The sequence below is a fragment of the Ovis canadensis genome, chromosome 23, assembly GCF_042477335.2.
Source record: "Ovis canadensis isolate MfBH-ARS-UI-01 breed Bighorn chromosome 23, ARS-UI_OviCan_v2, whole genome shotgun sequence".
Lineage (NCBI taxonomy): Eukaryota > Metazoa > Chordata > Mammalia > Artiodactyla > Bovidae > Ovis > Ovis canadensis.
Window position 1 is genome coordinate 55,209,455 of NC_091267.1, and position 20,744 is coordinate 55,230,198.

At 37.2% G+C, this 20,744-nt stretch overlaps 1 protein-coding gene across 2 annotated transcripts in view; it reads left to right on the forward strand.

Moving 5' to 3' along the window:
- Positions 1-20,744, forward strand: part of ANKRD12 (ankyrin repeat domain 12) — a 98,748-nt gene that overhangs the window by 25,040 nt on the left and 52,964 nt on the right. For both annotated transcript variants that reach the window (XM_069568635.1, XM_069568636.1), the window contains exons 2-3: positions 10,270-10,407; positions 18,580-18,727. In XM_069568635.1, coding sequence (XP_069424736.1) covers positions 10,321-10,407; positions 18,580-18,727 — 235 coding nt within the window. In that variant the 5' untranslated portion in view covers positions 10,270-10,320. The remainder of the gene's footprint in view (positions 1-10,269; positions 10,408-18,579; positions 18,728-20,744) is intronic.

Sequence of the window (20,744 nt, forward strand, 5' to 3'; positions counted from 1 at the left end):
TTCTCCAAAATTCTCCATCTGTACTGCCAACCAAAGGTGTTTTTTCTCTCATTCTTATCTTGCCTATAGCCCACCAGCATCCTCTCTCTCTCCTTTGTCTTTTAACTTGCCCTCTTTTTGACATGTTGGATAGTTTTTTCCCCACAGACATGGTGCCAAAGTTTATTTGGAGTAGCTTTTCAGAGTATCTTCTCAACAACGGTTGGACTCTTCCTGTTGGCAATTTGTACTCTCCGCTAAAAAAATAAACTTCTCCCCAGATACTTAGCTTTAAGCTTTAGTATAACAGGCAGTTCATAAATAAAAAAGAAGAACTTAGAAATGTTTATTGAAGAGCCAGGGTAGTTATTCTGTCTGACCTGCACGCAAGACTTAGCATCATTGCAGTTGCCTTGCTTTCAGAAAGGATGCTTATCTGTGTGTACCATTGTTCTTGAGTTAGTTGTATTTGCTTCTGCTGTTCTTGTTTGTTACACCTGTTTCATTAAACTTTGTGAGTAATGATATACATTTATATCAACAATAATATTTGGCAGATTTCCAACAAACTGGACTTTTGGGGGGCATGCATGCATTGTGTCTCCCAAGCATCAAGAGTGTATTGTGTCTCAGAAATGAATTGATAAGGCTTCTTTTGCTAAAGCAAATGTGTGTATAATCCAAGAGAATTTGTGGAATGATTTTGCCTACTAAAAAGAATTTGATAAGGTAGATGGACGATGAGATCTTTTTCACCACCTTACACAGGTCAAGAGATTTGAGATATGTAGCTTTCTTCCAGTTGTGATTTTACACCTGCCCTTTCAAAAGCAGTTTCTAGAGATCTCCATGAAGGATGCTTTGAAAAATCAGTTTAGAAAATACTGTTTAAAGTTACATTTAAATGTAAAGCACAAGCTGGAGTCAAGATTGCTGGGAGAAACATCAGTAACTTCAGCTATGCAGATGACACCACCCTTATGGCAGAAAGCAAAGAGGAACTGAAGAGCCTCTTGATGAAAGTGAAAGAGGAGAGTGAAAGAGCTGTCTTAAAACTCAACATTCAGAAAACTAAGATCATGGCATCTGGTCCCATCACTTCATGGCAAATAGATGGGGAAACAATGAAATCAATGACAGACTTTATCTTTTGGGGCTCTAAAATCACTGCAGATGGTGACTGCAGCCATGAAATTAAAAGATGCTTGCTCCTTGGAAGAAAAGTTAAGACCAGCCTAGACAGCATATTAAAAAGCAGAGACGTTACTTTGCCAACAAAGATCCGTCTAGTCAAGGCTATGGTTTTTCCAGTAGTCATGTATGGATGTTAAGAGTTGGACCATAAAGAAAGCTGAGCACCAAAGAATTGATGCTTTTGAACTGTGTTGTTGGAGAAGGCTCTAGAGAATCCCCTGGACTGCAAGAAAATCCAACCAGTCCATCCTAAAGGAAATCAGTCCTGAATATTCATTGCTTCCAATGAATATTGGACTGATGCTGAAGCTTCACTACTTTGGCCACCTGATGCAAAGAACTGACTCATTGGAAAAGATCCGGATTCTGGGAACACTGAAGGCAAGAGGAGAAGAGGACGACAGAGGATGAGATGGTTGGATGGCATCATCAGCTTGATGGACATGAATTTGAGCAAGCTCTGGGAGATGGTGATGGACAGGGAGGCTTGGTATGCTGCAGTCCATGGGGTCGCAAAGAGTTGGACATGACTGAGCGACTAAACTAAGCTGAAAGAATTGGATAGAACTTAAATCATTTTCTACTTGTAATCTAAAAGAAAGAAATGTTAACTGTGGTTTATAGGCTTCTGTTGAGACTATTTCAAACTAAAAAATACAAGAAAGCAATAACTAAAACAATTTTTCTGTCTAGAGTAGAGGAAAAAATCGACTTCCAGGGAAGCCAGTATTAAATGTTATAATTAATAAGCAGTGACAAGAAACTAATGGTTGCTCTAAAATCTTCCCGTAAAAAACAGAAACAGATAAACCTAGGAGAAGAAAGCTATGGAGTGTTTATAGCATAACTAACAACCTGTAGAGGAACAAACTAGTGATGATACCAGTGCTCGAATGCTCTTCAGAATCCATTTCATTGTAAGTTAAAATACTCTTCCAAAGAGTTATCATCCTGTGAAAAAAGGAAATGATAGTAAAATGTTTTGTTTTGTTTTTAAAGAGACTATCAGGCTGCCTAATGTGGTTATTTTAAAATTAGATGGTAACCCACACACCCACATACATACACATTGTGTTTAGTATGGTAGGGAAATCCCCTATTTTTAATTTTTCTAAGTGAATTCTTTTCTGAGATCTTTTATATGATTAAAAATGATCCATCATTTAATTTGTTTTTCAAACTTCCCTGATGATAAGAACCACTGGGATATTTATTGAAAGGACAAATTCCTGCGTCTTTTTCAGACCTACTAAATGTGTAGCACTTATTATCGAGGACTTCTGGGGCCACTATTGTTTATTAGCTTGATAAATTTAAGTTGTTAATGGATTCAGTTTTTTTGACTAGTAATCAGATGATGTAACTGGTGCTAAGTACAGATTCTGTGACTATTTAGAGAGCTGTGAAATTTCTAAGTGTGTTTTGAGAGTAGCATACATGTAGGAAGGGGGAACAGTGGAAGGTGACACTGAATATATAGATGGTTCAAGACAATGATACTAACCAACCAGAAATAGTCACCCATCCATTACTCACCACTGTGTAAGAAATAGTTTTTGGTATAATTTTGACTCAGCTTAAAAAAAAAAAAACAACCTTTGTTCTTAAAGTGCTTACACTAAAAGAATAAATGGCATATGTGCAGTTTCTTCATCCGAAGGATGTTTAGTTTATACTCAGGTTTTTGATGTACCTATATTTGCTATCTTGGTACTTCTGAATAGCAACTGGAATAGTTTAGTAGAAACAAAGTTATTCAGATAGCAATACTATTAAAGATAATTTTTTTTTAGTATCCCTTGAATGATCACAAACAGGAACATCATTAAAAAAAAAAACTTTAGAATGCTGAATCACTTTTAGAAAAAGATATGTTTTACTACTGTGATTAAGTAGAGTAGAAAAACTCTTGAATATAATAGCATACATTTATGGATTGTCAGCCCCAGAATTAAGTTGCTGTCAGATGAATACGTAGTCTCCTTGGTCTATAAGAAGCAAGAATGTATTTATTGTAAAGGAAGAAACACCTTTGAAAAGGTAGAATCAAAACTTCTGACTGTTTCTTTTAGCTGTTAGAGAGCAAAGGAAGTCTTTCATAGAGCTTGCGGCCCTTAACAGGTATTGCTGTCTCTCTGCAGTCTTAGGGCAAGGAGGTTGAACAACAAGCAGTGTTGTAATAGTCACCAAAACTATCATACAAAGGATGGAAGTAAAGAATAACTCTTCTTAGCCTTGGGAAGATACCACCAACTGTTTTCACTTGTAAAGCGCTGTACTAGTTTGCCTTTCCATCTAACCCTTGGCTGTATATATGAGTTCTGGTTCCCCTACACCTTCACCAATACTTGGTCTTCCTTACTGTTTAATATTAGCCATTCTCATGGATGTATAATGGTATCTCATTATTATGTTCCTGATGACTAATGAGATTGAACATCATTTTCTGTATATTCTTTGATGGACTGTTTAAATCTTTTGTTCTTTTAAGGTTGGATTATCCTAATTGATTTGTTATTTATTTTTATATTCTGGCTATAACTCTTTCATAAAGACATAGTTTGCAAGTATTTTCTCGCTGTATGTCTTGCTCTTCATTTGCTTAACAGTGTCATTTAAAGCACAGTTTCCTCTGTGAAGTCCCACTTAATCCATATATTTTCTTTTGTAATAAATTTTTGCTTTTCATAGCCTATTTAAGAAATCTTGGCTAACCCAAGATCACTAAAATATTCTCCTGTGTTTTCTGCTAGATAGTATAGGTGGATGCATGCTTTTTCTGCATCTGTTGAAATGCTTATTTCTCTTAGTCTGTTAATACAGTGAATTACCTTGATCAATTGCCAAACATTAAGCTGACCTCAGATTCCTCGTGTAAATCCCACGTAGTCATGATGTATTATCTTTTTTTATGTAGTTGGATTTTTTTTTTTTACTAATTTTTACAAATTTTACAAGTTTACTAAAATTTGGTTGACAGTTTTGTTATATGATTATAAAGTATATTGCTCTGGAATTTTCTTGTAAAAGACTGATTTTGCTATCAGAGTATTGATGGACTCATAAAATATATTCTCTTTCCTTTTCAGGAGAGTTTTGTAGAATTTTGCAGAGTTTACCACTGATGCTAGGAGTTTTCTATTTTTCCTAAATATGAAATTGAGTCATTTAAAAAGTATTGACCTAGTGAGACTGTCTAGTTCTTTGAACTTTGGTAGTCTGTGCCTTTCAAGGAATTTCTCTATTTCATTTAATTTGAATGTATTAGTATAAAGTTTGTGATGTTCCCCTATTTTCCTTTACCTATTGGTATTTTTAGTATCTGTAGTAATGCTCCCCCTTTCATTGATTGTTTTGATTTTGTAGGTTTTCTCTCTTTTATTTCAAATCAGTTCAGTTGCTCAGTCAAGTCCAACTCTTTGCGACCCCATGGACTGCAGCACGCCAGGCTTCCCAGTCCATCACCAGCTCCCAGAGCTTACTCAAACTCATGTCCATTGAGTTGGTGATGCCATCCAACTATCTCATCCTCTATTGTCCCCTTCTCCTCCTGCCTTCAATCTTTCCTAGCATCACGGTCTTTTGCAATGAGTCAGTTATTCGCAACAGGTGGCCAGTATTGGAGTTTCAGCATCAGTCTTTCCAATGAATGTTCAGGACTGATTTCCTTTAAGACTAATTGGATCTCTTTGCTGTCCAAGGGACTCTCAAGAGTCTTCTTGAACACCACAGTTCAAAAGCATCAGTTCTTCGGCACTCAGCTTTCTTTATAGTCCAACTGTTACATCCGTACATGACTACTGGAAAAACCATAGCTTTGACTAGATGGACTTTTGTTGACAAAGTAATGTCTCTGCTTTTTAATATGCTGTCTAGGTTCGTCATAACTTTTCTTCCAAGGAGCAAGCATCTTTTAATTTCATGACTGCAGTCACCATCTACAGTGATTTTGAAGCACAAAAATAAAGTCTGACAATGTTTCCATTGTTTCCCCATCTATTTGCCATGAAGTGATGGGACCAGATGCCATGATCTTAGTTTTCTGAATGTTGAGTTTTAAGTCAGCTTTTTCACTCTCCTCTTTCACTTTCATCAAGAGGCTTTTTAGTTCTTCACTTTGTGCCATAAGAGTGCTGTCATCTGCATATCTGAGGTTATGGATATTTCTCCCGGCAATCTTGACTGCAGTTTGTACTTCATCCAGTCCAGCATTTCTCATGATGTACTCTGCCTATAAGTTAAATAAACAGGGTGACAGTATACAGCCTTGACATACTCCTTTCGCAATTTGGAACCAGTCTGTTGTTCCTTGTCCAGATCTAAATGTTGCTTCTTGACCTGCGTACAGATTTCTCAGGAGGCAGGTCAGGTGGTCTGGTATTCCCACCTCTAAGAATTTTCCACAGAAAATTTTGTACAGGAGAACTGTACAAAAAAGATCTTCACGACCAAGATAATCACGATGTTGTGATCACTCATCTAGAGCCAGACATTCTGGAATGTGAAGTCAAGTGGGCCTTAGAAAGCATCACTACGAACAAAGCCAGTGGAGGTGCTGGAATTCCAGTTGAGCTATTTCAAATCCTAAAAGATGATGCTGTGAAAGTGCTGCACTCAATATGCCAGCAAATTTGGAAAACTCAGCAGTGGCCACAGGACAGGAAAAGGTCAGTTTTCATTCCAATCCCAAAGAAAGGCAATGCCAAAGAATGCTCAAACTACCGCACAACTGCACTCATTTACATGCTAGTAAAGTAATGCTCGAAGTTCTCCAAGGTAGGCTTCAGCAGTACGTGAACTGTGAACTCCCTGATGTTCAAGCTGGTTTTAGAAAAGGCAGAGGAACCAGAGATCAAATTGCCAACATCCACTGGATCATGGAAAAAGCAAGAGAGTTCCAGAAAAACATCTCTTTCTGCTTTATTGACTATGCCAAAGCCTTTGACTGTGTGGATCACAATAAACTGTGGAAAATTCTGAAAGAGATGGGAATACCAGACCACCTGACCTGCCTCTTGAGAAATCTGTATGCAGGTCAGGAAGCAACAGTTAGAACTGGCCATGGAACAACAGATTGGTTCCAAATAGGAAAAGGAGTACGTCAAGGCTGTGTATTGTCACCCTGCTTATTTAACTTCTATGCAGAGTACATCATGAGAAACGCTGGGCTGGAAGAAGCACAAGCTGGAATCAAGATTGCCGGGAGAAATATGCAGATGACGCCACCCTTATGACAGAAAGTGCAGAGGAACTAAAAAGCCTCTTGATGAAGGTGAAAGTGGAGAGTGAAAAAGTTGGCTTAAAGCTCAACGTTCAGAAAACGAAGATCATGGCATCTGGTCCCATCACTTCATGGGAAATAGATGGAGAAACAGTGTCAGACTTTATTTTGGGGGGCTCCAAAATCACTGCAGATGGTGACTGCAGCCATGAAATTAAAAGACGCTTACTCCTTGGAAGAAAAGTTATGACCAACCTAGATAGCATATTCAAAAGCAGAGACATTACTTTGCCCGCAAAGGTCCACCTAGTCAAAGCTATGGTTTTTCCTGTGGTCATGTATGGATGTGAGAGTTGGACTGTGAAGAAGGCTGAGCGCCGAAGAATTGATGCTTTTGAACTGTGGTGCTGGAGAAGACTCTTGAGAGTCCCTTGGACTGCAAGGAGATCTACCCAGTCCATTCTGAAGGAGATCAGCCCTGGGATTTCTTTGGAAGGAATGATGCTAAAGCTGAAACTCCAGTACTTTGGCCACCTCATGCGAAGAATTGACTCATTGTAAAAGACTCTGATGCTGGGAGGGATTGGGGGCAGGAGGAGAAGGGGACGACAGAGGATGAGATGGCTGGATGGCATCACTGACTCTATGGACGTGAGTCTGAGTGAACTCCGGGCGTTGGTGATGGACAGGGAGGCCTGGGGTGCTGGGATTCATGGGGTCGCAAAGAGTCAGACACAACTGAGCGACTGAACTGAACTGAACGAAAAATTTTCCGCAGTTTGTTGTGATCCACACAGTCAAAGGCTTTGGTGTAGTTTATAAAGCAGAAGTAGATGTTTTTTTGGAACTCTCTTGCTTTTCAATGATCCAGCGGATTTTGGCAATTTGATCTCTAGTTCCTCTGCCTTTTCTAAATCCAGCTTGAACATCTGGAAGTTCACAGTTCACGTATTGTTGAAGCCTGACTTGGAGAATTTTGAGCATTACTTTGCTTGTATGTGAACTGAGTGCAGCTGTTCGGTAGTTTGAACATTCTTTGGCATTAGAATGAAAACTGACCTTTTCCAGTCCTGTGGCCACTAATGAGTTACCTAAATTTGCTGGCATATTGAGTGCAGCACTTTAATAGCATCATCTTTTAGGGTTTGAAATAGCTCAATGGGAATTCCATCACCTGCACTAGTTTTATTCGTAGTGATGCTTCCCAAGGCCCACTTGACTTCGCATTCCAGGATGTCTGGCTCTAGGTTGGTGATCCCACCATCGTGATTATCTGGGTCATGAAGATCTTTTTTGTATAGTTCTTCTGTGTATTCTTGCCACCTCTTCTTAACATCTTCTGCTTCTGTTAGGTCCATACCATTTCTGTCCTTTATTGTGCCCATCTTTGCATGAAATGTTCCCTTGGTATCTGATTTTCTTGCAGAAATTTTCCTATAAAATTTTCTTGAAGATTTTTCTATAAATGTAAATTAAATCCAGTCAGTTCACATTGATGGCATTTTTTCAGTCCTTTTATATCTTTGTTGATATTCTGTCTTACTTAGTAGTGAGCCTCTAACTATAACTAGCAATTTGGTTATTTCTTCTGTCAGTTTTGTTGGTTTTTATTTCCTGCACTTTGAAGGTCTGTTGCTAGTTAGATATATGTTCTGTAAACTGGTCCTTTTATCAGTATGTAATATGTAGTGTCCTTCTTTGCTTTGAGATCTGTTTTGTCTGATATTAATATAGTTACTCCAGCTTTCCTTTGAGTATGCTTGCATGGCATATCTTTTTCCATTCTTTTACTTTTAATCTACTCATACCATTATATTTTAAGTGAATTTATGAGTAGTACATAGTTTGATCATTGTTTCCCTCTTCTCTGACAATCTTTCTTTTAATTGGTGTTTTTAGTATTTGCATTTTATATAATTATTGCTATGTTTCGATTAGGTCTATCATTTTATTACTGTTTTGTGTGTTCCTTCTCTTTTTCATTCCTCAGTATTTCTGTTTCTGCCTTCTGTTGGGTTATTTGTACATTTTTAACGATTCAAGTTTTACTTACCCAGTGTGATTTTGATCACCTCTTTATGCATCGATCATTCTGATGATTACATTATGTATCTTAGGCCCAGAACATAATTATATATCAAATACTTGATTGACTAAAGTAATATTTTAAAAATCCATTTGTCAGTTTTCTTGCTGCTGAGATTTTCCAGATTCAGTTATTGATTAATAATAGCTTTTTCTAACAGTCTATTAATACAATATTATTGCCATGTTTAATTTTAATTTTAAAAAATATTCATGACATTTCTTCATCCACCAGTGACTTGTTTCACTTAATCTACAAAAGAGATAGTGTTTTATCTTCATAGTTTTGCCCGGGTTAGTGCATGTTGATGCTCTGCAGCTCAGTTCTGCTTTTGAATCAGAATTTTTCTGTTTAGATATGACTTGTAACTCTAACTCTGTAAGCTTTGCATAGAGCTGGCTTTGAGGACAGTGCTATGTTTAAATGACTCTTTATATAGTAACAGTAGAAACAGTTAAGTGACCCCAAGGGAAACTTTGCCTCTTTGGTGTAGTGTCAATATTTTCCCTTTATTTCTTCAAGTTTGTTTCCTGTTCTATAAAATGAAAGATTTGAACTGTTTGAATTCTGGAAGTTTAATGTGTTGCAGTATACTCTAATTTGGCTGCATTCAGGTTAATTTAAACTCGTTTTGATAATTTACCAATTAATTCAGTTCAGTTAAGGATATTTTGGTTATGTTTCTATTGAAACCACAAATTTTAAAGCACCAATTTGAAGAATATAGATTTTTTACTGATTTTCTATTCCGAATGTCTGGATTTTAATAATTCCTATAGATCCTAGAATGTATCTTACTTAGATCCATACCCCCTTATAGGAAATTTACAGCATGAAATAATTAGGATTGTCAGTTGTTATGCTTGTTGCTGTGGCCCAAGTCCTGCTTCTGTTGGCCGACAGCCTCAGTGTAGCCGAAGGCGGTGCAGGAGAGCTTTCTGTGGTCATAGAACAGATAACGGTGCCAACAGTATAGATACACTGTGTAGTGTGGGAGCAATTTTTAATTAATTTAACTTTCAACAACCCTGTGTGGCTAACAGACAGCAACACAGGTCTAGTCTACCTGTTTTGTATTGTAAAACCCACGTTTTGGAATTTTTTCTAGATCTCTCAAGCAAAAAGCTTCCAAGAGGCTCTTTGATCTGTTAAATCAGTTTGTAGAGCAGGAGACAGAAGACTGAACAAGTTGGAAAGAAAACAATACGTAAAGTGACAATTACAGTATGATAAGGATTAAATCAGTGTATAGGCTATAGAGTTACTAAATACCTGGGGGTGTCTCGGAGTTCAGTGAGTGAAAAGAAACCACTCTGGGGATTTTAAGTAGTGAGGACTTTATTTAAAATAGCATTAGATGTTATAAAATTACTCATCATACCTAGAAATAATTAGAAACAATTTCCAGACCAATGCAGAACTACCAGAGAATCTGTTACGAGCTCCAGCTGCTGGAGCCATGCTGGGTGGGGTGACAAACACTTAACTTCCACTTCGACATGGCTGGTTACCCCAAAAGCTAAGGTTAGATACTAGTCTAGAGGACATGGAAAGCGATGTAATAGTAGTTTTCTTCTTTTCAGTGGCAAGCTGAATGGGCTTGAATAGGAGATCTTTAATTAAAAGCTTAGATCGTTAAATGAAAACTTACTTTAGGCTGAGATAAACCTAAGAAATGACCTTATAGAGACATAGAGGAAACCAAATTGCACTAATTGTGGTGCATAAACTTTAAGTAGGTTTTACTGCATACCTTTACAAATAACCCTTATTTATCCATTCTTTGCAGATCCAGGATGAGAAGACTGACAGAAGAAGCAGCTAGCTGAACAGCTATAAGATGCCCAAATCTGGGTTCACAAAACCAGTTCAGAGTGAAAATTCTGACAGTGACAGCAATATGGTAGAAAAACCATATGGAAGAAAGGTATATGATTATGCTAAAGATTTTGTCAACTCTTTGGAAATTGTGAAAAAAAACTCCTGATTTAGTATTTTTATTTACTTTTTAAAAAACTTCTCTAATTGTAGGTTTTATTTAATTTTGGGCATACCTAGAAGCTTGCCAGGTCTTAGTTCCCCTTCCAGGTGTTGAACCTGGCCCTCTGCAGTGAAGTAGTTAGATGTCCTAACCACTGAATTAGGGTGCCAGGGAATTCCCATGATTTAGTATTTTTAATAATAATTATCCATAAAACAAAAAGTAGTATGGAAGGCAAATCCTGGGGGTGAGATTGTTTCTCGTTCCCTAAGATAACAAAATTACTAAGATTGCACAATTAACTTGTGAAATAATCATGGGGTGGGGGATCCAAGACTTCACAGTCATTTGTTATTTCTTCCCTCTGACTCCTGGTAACAAAACACACAAATACCATAGCTATTCAGTTTCCCATGTCTGTAACTTTCGATAAATCTTACGTAATTTTTCCAACCTCAGTGTAATAGAGGACAGTGGTACTTTATAGAATCGTTGTGACAGTGAAATGATTAAAGTGTTGTATCGAATACAATGCTTGTTACCCAGTAAGTACTCAATAAATGTTAACTGTTTTTGTTGTTCCTTATTAGTCCTTGCCAGTGATTCTGCCCTTTTACAACTATCCTTCTTCATTCCTATTTAATTTAGGCCCTCTAAACCTATATGATTGTATAGTGGAAGTGAGAAATAGATTTAAGGGACTAGATCTGATAGATAGAGTGTCTGATGAACTATGGACGGAGGTTCATGACATTGTACAGGAGACAAGGATCAAGACCGTCCCCATGGAAAAGAAATGCAAAAAAGCAAAATGGCTGTCTGGGGAGGCCTTACAAATAGCTGTGAAAAGAAGAGAAGCAAAAAGCAAAGGAGAAAAGGAAAGATATAAGCATCTGAATGCAGAGTTCCAAAGAATAGCAAGGAGAGATAAGAAAGCCTTCCTCAGCGATCAATGCGAAGAAATGGAGGAAAACAACAGAATGGGAAAGACTAGACATCTTTTCAAGAAAATTAGAGATACCAAGGGAACATTTCATGCAAAGATGGGCTTGATAAAGGACAGAAATGGTATGGACCTCACAGAAGCAGAAGATATTAAGAAGAGATGGCAAGAATACACAGAACAACTGTACAAAAAAGATCTTCACGACCAAGATAATCACGATGGTGTGATCGCTCACCTAGAGTCAGACATCCTGGAATGTGAAGTCAAGTGGGCCTTAGAAAGCATCACTACGAACAAAGCTAGTGGAGGTGCTGGAATTCCAGTTGAGCTATTTCAAATCCTGAAAGATGATGCTGTGAAAGTGCTGCACTCAATATGCCAGCAAATTTGGAAAACTCAGCAGTGGCCACAGGACAGGAAAAGGTCAGTTTTCATTCCAATCCCAAAGAAAGGCAATGCCAAAGAATGCTCAAACTACCACACAACTGCACTCATTTCACACGCTAGTAAAATAATGCTCAAAGTTCTCCAAGCCAGGCTTCAGCAATATGTGAACCGTGGACTTCCAGGTGTTCAAGCTGGTTTTAGAAAAGGCAGAGGAATCAGAGATCAAATTGGCAACATCCACTGGATCATGGAAAAAGCAAGAGAGTTCCAGAAAAACATCTCTTTCTGCTTTATTGACTATGCCAAAGCCTTTGACTGTGTGGATCACAATAAACTGGAAAATTCTGAAAGAGATGGGAATGCCAGACCACCTAACCTGCCTCTTGAGAAACCTATATGCAGGTCAGGAAGCAACAGTTAGAACTGGACATGGAACAACAGACTGGTTCCAAATAGGAAAAGGAGTACGTCAAGGCTGTATATTGTCACCCTGCTTATTTAACTTCTATGCAGAGTACATCATGAGAAACACTGGGCTGGAAGAAGCACAAGCTGGAATCAAGATTGCTGGGAGAAATATCAATAACCTCAGATATGCAGATGACACCACCCTTATGGCAGAAAGTGCAGAGGAACTAAAAAGCCTCTTGATGAAAGTGAAAGTGGAGAGTGAAAAAGTTGGCTTAAAGCTCAACATTCAGAAAACGAAGATCATGGTATCCGGTCCCATCACTTCATGGGAAATAGATGGGAAAACAGTGGAAACAGTGTCAGACTTTATTTTGGGGGGCTCCAAAATCACTGCAGATGGTGACTGCAGCCATGAAATTAAAAGACGGTTACTCCTTGGAAGAAAAGTCATGACCAACCTAGATAGCATATTGAAAAGCAGAGACATTACTTTGCCAACAAAGGTCCATCTAGTCAAGGCTATGGTTTTCCCAGTAGTCGATGTGAGAGTTGGACTGTGAAGAAGGCTGAGCACCAAAGAATTGATGCTTTTGAACTGTGGTGCTGGAGAAGACTCTTGAGAGTCCCTTGGACTGCAAGGAGATCCACCCAGTCCATTCTGAAGGAGATCAGCCCTGGGATTTCTTTAGAAGGAATGATATAAAGCTGAAACTCCAGTACTTTGGCCACCTCATGCGAAGAGGTGACTCATTGGAAAAGACTTTGATGCTGGGAGGGATTGAGGGCAGGAGGAGAAGGGGACGACAGAGGATGAGATGGCTGGATGGCATCACTGACTCTATGGACGTGAGTCTGAGTGAACTCCGGGCGTTGGTGATGGACAGGGAGGCCTGGGGTGCTGCGATTCATGGGGTCGCAAAGAGTCAGACACAACTGAGTGACTGAACTGAACTGGTCGACATTTACATAATCAGAAATGAAAACTGAGAAGAAATTTATGTGTTTAATAATTGGTCTAAAAACTGTTACATATTACGAATATATTTTTATGAAACTATATAATCCAAGACAGTATCAGGGAGAAGAGTGTCATTAGTTTTGCAAAATATCGTTAATGTTTGGCTTAACAGAAAGATATTGAAATTATTTGCTTCTGCAGTCCATGAGTTCAGCTATCTCTTGTCACATAGTCTCAAGAGTCAAATACACACTTTTTAGAGAATGGGAGACAAAGATACACTGACATCTTATGTGTTATTGTCAGCTTATTTCTGACCTTGCAGGTCCCCTGAAATAATCTAAGGGACCACACTTTGTGAACTTGTGTACCATTGTAGGAACACTGATGAAAGTGTTCAAGTGTACAGTGATGGGACAAAGGAGAAAAGCAGTCAGTTTATGGGTGTTCATGGGGTCTCACAGTGGGAAAGATACGTAATCTGGATTCTCATGGGTAAGTACATATGTGACCAGCTGGAAAATGAGAGTAAGCAGTAGTCTTAAGCAGGAGATGTAAAAAAGACAAGAGTCTGTTAAAGTACTGCACACAAAGTTAGGATGTAGCCTATGAAGGATGGAGGATAGGAAGTAAGCTTTAGACAGGGACCAGTTCATTATGGCCTTGTGTTCCTTGGTAAAGATCTTGACATTTATCCTGTAGCCGGTGAGCCAAACAGAAGGGCCGTAGCAGAGATCAATAGTAGTATTTAAAAATCCGAGGAGGAGGCAGTATGGGCAGTGACTGTGAGGATAGAGAGAATTGGCAGTTCTGAAAGACACTGAATTACTGAGATTTACCTATGTATGTAGAAAAGTGATCTGGGTCCACGCTGAGGTTGATTGGACTGTTCCCTGAGAGGGCACTCAGGAAAAGCTAGAGGTTGTTTCAGGAAGTGTGTTTGGTTTGTACTTGTTGAATGAAGTCAGAACGTCCAATATAGGTGTAGGTAGACATAACGAGAGTAGAGCTGAGAACAGCTAAAAGAAAATTAAAAGTATGAGAATTTGTGGAAACGTGACCTATAGGTATGATGATGTCATCCAAAGAGAATGGGGCAGGAGTGGAGGAGAGTATACCCTGAGGAATTCACACATTTTAGGAGGAGTCAGGAGAGGAGAAGAGAGAAGCTGAGGTTGCACAGCCGAGAGTGGCCAGATGCCGCAGCAGTGAATGGGAAAGATGAAGTTGTTGGGTTTTGTCAGTGGAGATACCTTACCATGATCTGAGTAGAGGAAATCTCAGAGTTGTGGGGACAGGATGCAATGTTAGATTTGAGGAGAGAATTAGAACTTTCACTTCTAAATACTGAAGTGTAGTGAAGGTTGCTTGATGTCAGTTTTTGGATTTGAATTTATAAGGCCAAAATTGTTGAAGCTTTTAGTCTTCTAGGTACTTGTTTTATTTTTTGATGATTGCCACTACATATGTAGTAGTCCTGAGCATTGCCTTCATAAAAGTGTGATTTCTTAAAACTGTAGAAGCAAGCAAAAAAGCAAAAACTTTTACTAATATATTTCTGTTAAAAACATTCCTTAGGTAAGTTAAGAATGCTTACTAATCATTAGATTTATAAAATAAATAGGAAGAATAAATACAAACTATTAAATTATTTAGTTATTAACAGTTGGCTTACCCAAAGGGATATATTTAATTGTTCTCAGCCTCAGTTTAATCATTCAGTGTTTTTTCAAGAGCACACATGTGTTTGTGTAAGAGTCAGAAGCCCTTCTGAAGCAGTGTGCATGGTGCTTAGTATTGCCATGCTCCGGATCTCTGAGCAGTTTGACATCCAAAGCTGCTGGTGGAAGTAATTTTCTTTCATTTTAAATAAATATTTGACAGCTTAAGAGAGGAAGGGCAGTAATATCTATTTTCAGTTTTTTGCTTATACTATATGTTACTACTGTTTCTTATGACAAAATTAGAGGGGAGGAGAGAAGGCAACATGATTATCTTTTTTCACTTATTTATTTGCAAAGCATATTCTTAGGATTATCTTTTCTTAGTGAGTTATTGGCCTTGAAGCCAGTTTCTAGCTTCTGCTGAGTTTTTCCTTCCATAAAATTTTTAGAAATGAATCTGTAGTTGTTCTCTTATGTAAATAGAGACCATATTTATAGCATAATATAACACAAAACATTGCTGTTAAAAGATTTCTAAATTTAAAAATAACATGAACCAAAATTTAATTTCTTAAATACATTCAAATAGATTATATTTTAAATAATAATTCCATAGCAATATGCTTTTTATATAAAGTGATTTTTATTACCTTAGTAAGTATCACAATAGTTAGGGGTTCATCAAAAACACCTACTCAAAATTCTCCAAATATTTTATCCTTTTACTGATAATCTGTGGGATTTTTCCCCCATTGGTTTTAGTTTAGAAATTTTTCCACTGAAACATTTCTAGCTGTAAGTTGGTGTTCATAATTTGCAAAGCAGTGTCTTTTATCGAACATTTTCTGATAGTCTAAATCTTGAGTTACATTCATGAAGCGTGAAAGAGTGAATGTTAATCATCTACCTTTTCAGCATCAGTGAAGGTTCAGTCTTCATTATCTCTTGTCCTCTCCGCCTGATAATTGAGAACTTTTTTTTATTCAAATAATGTAATACATGTTCACTGTAGAAAAATTTAAAAATATATAAGCATAATGAAAATAGAAATTGCTTTGTTTGAGATGAAGGATCTTGAGGTTTTACTCTACCCTATTTGCAGGCTAATTAGTTTCATGGACTCTAGCAGAAGACATGAGACTCCTGGGTCGGATAAAAAGGAAAGTTTTTTTCACATAGCCATAGCAGTAGCCATGTATCAGTGTTTGTGTCTGTTGTCAGAGCCCTATTTCTCACAAAGGGATGTAGTGAAGGCCAGTGACAACTACATATACAGTGGATTGTGTAACAGGAGAGGAACCCCAAATCTTTTTAATGGGAGGTAAATCTACCTGACCTTAGCCCTAAAGAGAGACGTTATATATTGAACAGTGAACAGACTTAATCTACCCTTTGCTGCAGAGGAAGACACTGTCTCTGCCTTATCTACCTGACCTTAGCCCTAAAGAGAAAAGTTATATATTGAACAGTGAACAGACCTAATCTACCCTTTGCTGCAGAGGAAGACACTGTCGCTGTCTTCCAAGGCTGTTCTGTATACAGATAACTTTGAAAAGATAGAACAAAGGGATTTATTTAGTGCTTCTGTTTGCTAGATGTACAGAAATGCAAGAAAGCCATGGTGGCTTGTCTCCCAGCACACCTGCAATGCCATTACCCACAGATAGCCATTAACATTTTGATTTGTATCCTTCAAAGGTTTATATATGTATATATTTTTTAAATTATCTCCAGGTAAATTTATACTTCTTTTTTTCTATCTTCTTGAGTTGGTAAAGACTACCAGCACCTTGTTTAGTATCAGCAGTGATAGAAGGTCATTCTTGGCTAACTGTTAATACTTTCATGCTGTATGTGATGGCTGTTGTAGATTATTTTAAGAAAAACATTACTGTAAATGAAAAGCACTTAACATTTTAAAATGAAAAAATCTGTTAAGTTTATTATGTCATCGTATGAAAGAAGAATGTGCCAGTGACCCTCTCCTGAATAGACAAGAGTATTTATATTATTAACATATAAATACTATTTGATAATACAGAAATTTCAGGACAATCAGAAGTAACTATTTCTTTTGAAAGTTACTTTCCCCAGATCTGAAAATAGTTTTTAGTGGTAAAATTCTCACAAAAACACTTTTTGGGTAACAGTTTTAAGGACAGTTTTACTTGAGAACAGAGTAAGTTTGTAGCAGGTAAGAATATTCACACTTAAAGTGAAAGTCGCTCAGTTGTGTCCAACTCTTTGGGATACCATGGACTATAGCCTACCAGGCTCTCCAGGCAACAATACTGGAATGGGTACCCGCTCCCTTCTCCAGGGGATCTTCCCAACCCAGGGATTGAACCTAGGTCTCCTGCATTGCAGGTGGATTCTTTACTGGCTCAGACAGGGAAGCCCAAGAATACTGGAATGGGTAACCTGTCCCTTCTCCGGAGGATCTTCCTGACCCAGGAATTGAACTGGGGTCACCTGCAGCAGGTAGATTCTTTACCAGCTGGGCTATCTTACAAGCCCTGTATGAATATTCACACTAGTCACCAAATTATCACATAGGAGGACATGATTGATACAGTCTTGTGAACACTTTTCATGTAATATATTTACATGGTTTCTTTTAACTTGTTTATGTCAAGAAACAGTATCATAACATATGCAAGGTAGAAGGAACTTCTTAATGTTTTTCTTAGATTCTTTTGTTAATAACAAAATACTTGTATTTTCTAAGGCAGATCTCTTGAACTTTGTTGGCTAACCTTTTATTAATCATGCCTTTTTACTTCTGATACTTGGACATCTGGGGCCTCACTGACCTTGGGCAGACTATCCTTCCTAGGGCCACTCAGTTCCCAGAGAAAATAAATAGCTCATTTGTGACCACACTTTTCATTTGCAAACCAGCAATCCAGGGTTCATCCCTAACCACCAGCTCTAGCAACTCTCATACTCTGGACCACTGTCCCCCTGCCCTGATGGTTACCCCAGAATAACCGTCAGGTACCAGACAACTAGAGAAGTGACACGTATACCCCAGACCCTGCACAAGTTACTTGGACTAGCCAACCCTAAACCTGCTTGCTGTCCTAGCCTTTTCCTGTGGAAGCCACAGTAAAGCTTCCGCTTGCCTACCTTTACCTCCCTCTGCCTCCTGAACTGGCTAGGTGCTTCCCCAGGAGAAACTGCATTGCACATGTGACATGCCCTCTTTTCTTGGGAGCTGTGAGTGACAAACTCTTGCCACTGGCAGTGGTCTCCTGACCTGTTGGCCTCACTATGCCAGAATAATAATAAAATTGACCATTTAAAACAGCATTGTAGGCAAAAGGCATGCCTGTGAAGCGCCATTTCATTAGCAGGAGTGAAAAGACAGCTCAAGAGGATTTTCCTTTACACCTGGGAAATAATTTGATGGTTTTATTTTTCAGTAGTCTTCACTACTCAATTCAATCTAGAATTCTTTTTCTGATTTATATATTTGTTTATTGGATGATGTCTGTCTTAGACATAGAGTTCTGTTATTCAAGATACTTTGTTTTACTGTTATTTAAAATTATATTACTAAATGAAAGGGAATATGAAGCAATTTAGAAAACATGTTGTTGAAAGTGGCCCTTGAGGACATTGAATATGATGGTAGTTTGTAATACCCTTTCAACTTTTGTGTATGAAGATTTCCTTCATAAAGTATTTTTTAATACTGTACTGCTTAGCTAGTATCATTAAAACTTTATTCATGTTTTATTTTTTAATAGAGTAAAGACAAGATTGCATCCTATAGCAAAACTCCAAAAATTGATCGAAATGATGTGGGCAAGGAGATGAAAGAGAAATCATCCATGAAACGTAAACTTCCTTTTACCATCAGCCCATCAAGAAATGAAGAACGAGATTCAGACACAGGTAGGAAAATTTGTTGTTTTCTAGTAAAATTATCTTTTTTTTACTGTGATTTTATCATTTCTCTTACACTACATTTTATAGAGAAATATTTGTATTTTGGAATTTCAGGTTTATCATTGGGGCAGAAATTCATATATTCCTTGCCCAAGTATAATTTCTATCATATATAAAAGCAGTTTTTTTCTTAGTCTCAGTGTTACAGACCTCTTATCATTTTCCGGACTTGATTTCTTGGGGAGCATTTCATTGTTGAAAATTTACTCGGTTACGTGGATCTTTGATGTGGTAAATTTGAGAAAGAGTTGTTCAGTTTTTGTGGACAACGTATTGAACCCACCAAAGAAGAAAAAGCTTAAGACATTTTAGATTCAGAAACGAGTCGTAAATATGTCCCTTCCAAAAGAAAAATATTGAGGCTGCCTCAGTCCAATTCATAGTACTTTTTTCCTCAAAACTCTCACTATATCAGGAATGATACTTGACATCAGTCAATCCCAGTTATTCATGATAGATTAGAACCTTATGACCACTGTCTATAAATACTAGGTTGTATTTTAGCCCTAAGATAGTCATTTCCTAAAACTCACATAAACTTGAATGTTTGTTATATGTTTATCATAATCGTTTTATCCCCTGAATGAAGTATTAATAATGAACTGTTCTTAAGAATGTTTGTTTTTAGTTTCACTCACAGAAAAAAATCAGTATTACATTCTAAATATATGTACAGAGATTGTATCCTACTTTTATCTTTCTAGCTACCTTAGTCATCAGTATAGAAACAATCGTTGACTCCAGAATCTTTGAAAATATCCTAAGGACTTTTGAAATGCGTTATACTAATATAGTTTAGAAAATAACCTAATTTTAGTGTACACTTTTGGTAGCAGCTAGGTTTCCTTTTGTGTATTTGGCTATTTCTCTTAGCTTGAATTAGAAGTTTTTCTTAAACACTTAATGCCATTTTTAAACCTTAAAAATTGCTTTTTTTTTTTTTGAGTAATTAAGAAATTATGTGCTTTGTTCATTTTAAGTTACTGCCTTCTAAAGGTTTGGATTTTTTTTTTTTTTTTGAAGCCTGGCCCTCCTTATTTTTCTGCATTGTTTTCAAGGTTATGAGGTCATTTAGCTGAGAAGAAGGTGCTTATGTGCCTTCAGATACACAGGCTTTAATTTCTCTCAGACTTTCTCTTTGGAAGTCCTTCTGCTAGTCATTTTTAAAGTACTTACAAAAAAAATAAATAAATAAAGTACTTACATTAACTATGTTGTTTTCCAGTGACAGTATTCTCCTACTAGTAGTTTGAAGAAGGGACTTAGAAAAATTCAAAGGTTGTAAACATGTTTTTCAAAATATATAAGATTTCAAAATAACACACTTCCCAGGAGAACCCTTGTTATTAGATCAGCTGGGTTATTTGTGTTTCATTTAGTGTAAAATAAAGAAGAAAGACTTAGGAACACATGAACTTTAGGCACTGAATGAACATGGTCTGATTCATATTTTATTGATGGGATATAATGCTTTTCTCTGCTACAGTCTTTCCACTATTTGAATTTAATAGGGGGCATTGTAGCTCTCTCTCAGACTTGCATAGTATGAACATTTTTTTTAAAAAGGTCACATGGCTAACGTTAAATAAGATTTTGATGTATTTAAATGTATATCTGTAGTTTTGGTAGTCTGAATTTATAAATTTTAGTAAGTAACAGATGAACGCCTTAGTTCCGCATGAACACACATAAACACACATCCAAAGCATTGAGAAGAATTTCCCCAGGCCCAAGGAAAAATGTCTTATTTACAATTAAGCTGTCTTATTTTCATAATTTTAAAAAAGAGTCCAGAGTACCATTAATGGCTGTTTTAAATATGAATGATAATTATAGCACCAAAACTCATATATGACATTGATCTTTTTATGAAATAATAGTAGTTAAGGAAATAGAGTTTATAATGACTGAGAAAATTATCATTGGTTGAATCATACAAGGGCTTCCTTGATGGCTCAGCTGG